Genomic DNA, 2,164 nt, shown 5'->3' with positions numbered 1-2,164 from the left:
TCTTTAAAGGAGGCCTTCCGTGGTCAAGTTCAAAGGCAGGTGGAACGTTTATTCCACCCAGGGTGACCACTACAAATGGTATAAAAATCACAGAGAAAATCATTACCATGTTTTCATTGTGTTTTATATAAATCACTGTTTTTATTTTACTGGGAACACAGTAATATAATTGTGAGTTTTTTCTTGAGAAAATCTTTCATTTATCTGGACTAACAGAATGGTTCAGATTGATTACTTAAACAGAAATGTTAATTAATCATCATAAATGTTTTTCAGTGATTTCTCTTAGTCTATCAAAAGAAAAAGCTAAAGAAGAGGTTATCATATTCTGTTGTGAAAACCACAGAATTTTAGCCTTGAGGTGGCACCACTGGCAAATCTCTTATCTTTCTTCTTTTCCCTGGCTCATCTTTACGCCTGAGGGCGGAACCAGAGTCGTCCGCTTCTATTACTAGCATGGACGCCTTTGAATGACGAAACACTTCTTCCTGGATGCCGAACTGGGAAGGAACGCTGAGTTTCTCTCCGGAGAAGCCAGCCTAGCTCGTTAGGTCTTGCCCATAAGCCAATTAGGGGGATCTAATGGCCGGGACAGCGGCACACCGCCGACTGTCCCACCCGAGACTGCAAGTCTCTAAGTGTTTTCAACTCCCGAGGGGAGATTTTATTTTGAAAGGAGGAACCAGATGCATCAGCTTGAATCTTTCTGGCGAGGATCGAAACAGACGAAAAGTTGCCTAAAATAACACTTTTCGCCGAGGAACAGTGAGCGGGCCGATTAAAAAGTTCCCTGACTGATCGTAGGTGAAGTAGTGACTACCCAGGGGTTGCTTAAGAAGCCATCACCAGGTAACGCTGAGCGTGTTCCGGGTGACGTGTCATGTGGAAATCCTAAGCCCAGAAGGGACATGCTGATCCGGTTGTACCACACACTTGACAAAATAAGAGTAGTAGAAACACTAACCTTATTTTCATCCTTTCCTTTGTCTTTATTTGCTAAAACTTAAGCTAACAGTGCCAGTAAATTGTTTGGTTGTTAACATCAGAACTGACATTTTACTGTTCTATATAAGTARTCTGAGTTTAATGTAAATTAAAATTCGGACACGAGTTTTATCTCATTTAACTTTGAAGCTTGTTATAGGAATAACCACAATCAGGTGTACTTATGATCTGTTCAATTTGTGTAAATAAATGATTGCATAGTCTTTATGAATCAACTTGAACTCATCTGAACGTTCCCTTATTGTGTCGCTTTTCACTTCGCACAGTCAAGATATTAAAGTAATGAGAAAATACCTTGGTAAAACTTTCCTCAAAATCCTTGTTATGAGGGATATGTAGAAAGGCTTATTTCATCCTTAAGCCTACCCCCTACAAGGACCTTTTTATCACTGCTTCCCGTTTTAATTACTATCCAAGAAATGCACAAAATTGAGATCCTGTTGGTTACTTCTGTTTTGCCACCTGCATACTATTTTTTAATATTCATTTCATTTAAACAACAAAAACAAACATTAAAAATAAACAAAAAAATTGTACTTGATCCTAGTGGAACCTTTCAGATCCCAGTTTTACACCGTGTCCACGTCGCTGTGGAACAAACTCATAGTGAGTTTTACAGAATTGGTTAAAACCTTGATGTTTTGCAAAGCTACATTTGTTGATGAGAAATGGGACAGTTGCAAGGTGATGTTTGTAATTTACCTATGAGTTGAACTTTTCTGAGGCATCTTTTCATATTCCTCTGGAAACCACCGTCTGTAAAAACAGGCAAAGCTACATTTTTCAATAACTTTTTTTATTTGTTAGTTTCATTTGTTATACCCTTAAATAATAGGGTGACATGTTTAAATGTGGGCACAAATCCTCACCTGCAAAGCTCTTTAATGGTGCTCACATCAATRATTCTGTAGTGAAGGTGGTACATGAACTGTGACATATGCTTATCCAGAAACCTCTTGTCTGCATGCACAGAGTTCCCTGCAGAGGAAGTCATCATTTTCATTTATTAGTTTAAGGTTAAAAAGTATAGCTACAGCTACATTGAAACTCCTGGAGATAAGAAGATTACAGCGGGTAAAATAAGTATTGAACACGTCACTATTTTTCTCAGTAAATATATTACTAGAGGTGCTAATGACATGAAATTTTCACCAGATGT

At 38.1% G+C, this 2,164-nt stretch overlaps 1 protein-coding gene across 1 annotated transcript in view; it reads right to left on the bottom strand.

Annotated features, from left to right (window-relative positions):
• Nucleotides 1-2,164, bottom strand: part of smfn (small fragment nuclease) — a gene marked incomplete in the record, with an annotated part of 12,155 nt that overhangs the window by 2,070 nt on the left and 7,921 nt on the right. The window contains 2 exon segments of the mRNA XM_014030871.1: nt 1,708-1,761; nt 1,875-1,983. Coding sequence (XP_013886325.1) covers nt 1,708-1,761; nt 1,875-1,983 — 163 coding nt within the window.

The sequence above is a fragment of the Austrofundulus limnaeus genome, unplaced genomic scaffold (assembly GCF_001266775.1).
Source record: "Austrofundulus limnaeus strain Quisiro unplaced genomic scaffold, Austrofundulus_limnaeus-1.0 Scaffold1132, whole genome shotgun sequence".
NCBI classification, from domain to species: domain Eukaryota; kingdom Metazoa; phylum Chordata; class Actinopteri; order Cyprinodontiformes; family Rivulidae; genus Austrofundulus; species Austrofundulus limnaeus.
Note: the sequence above shows the minus strand (reverse complement) of the source record. Positions and strands in the feature narration are given on the sequence as shown.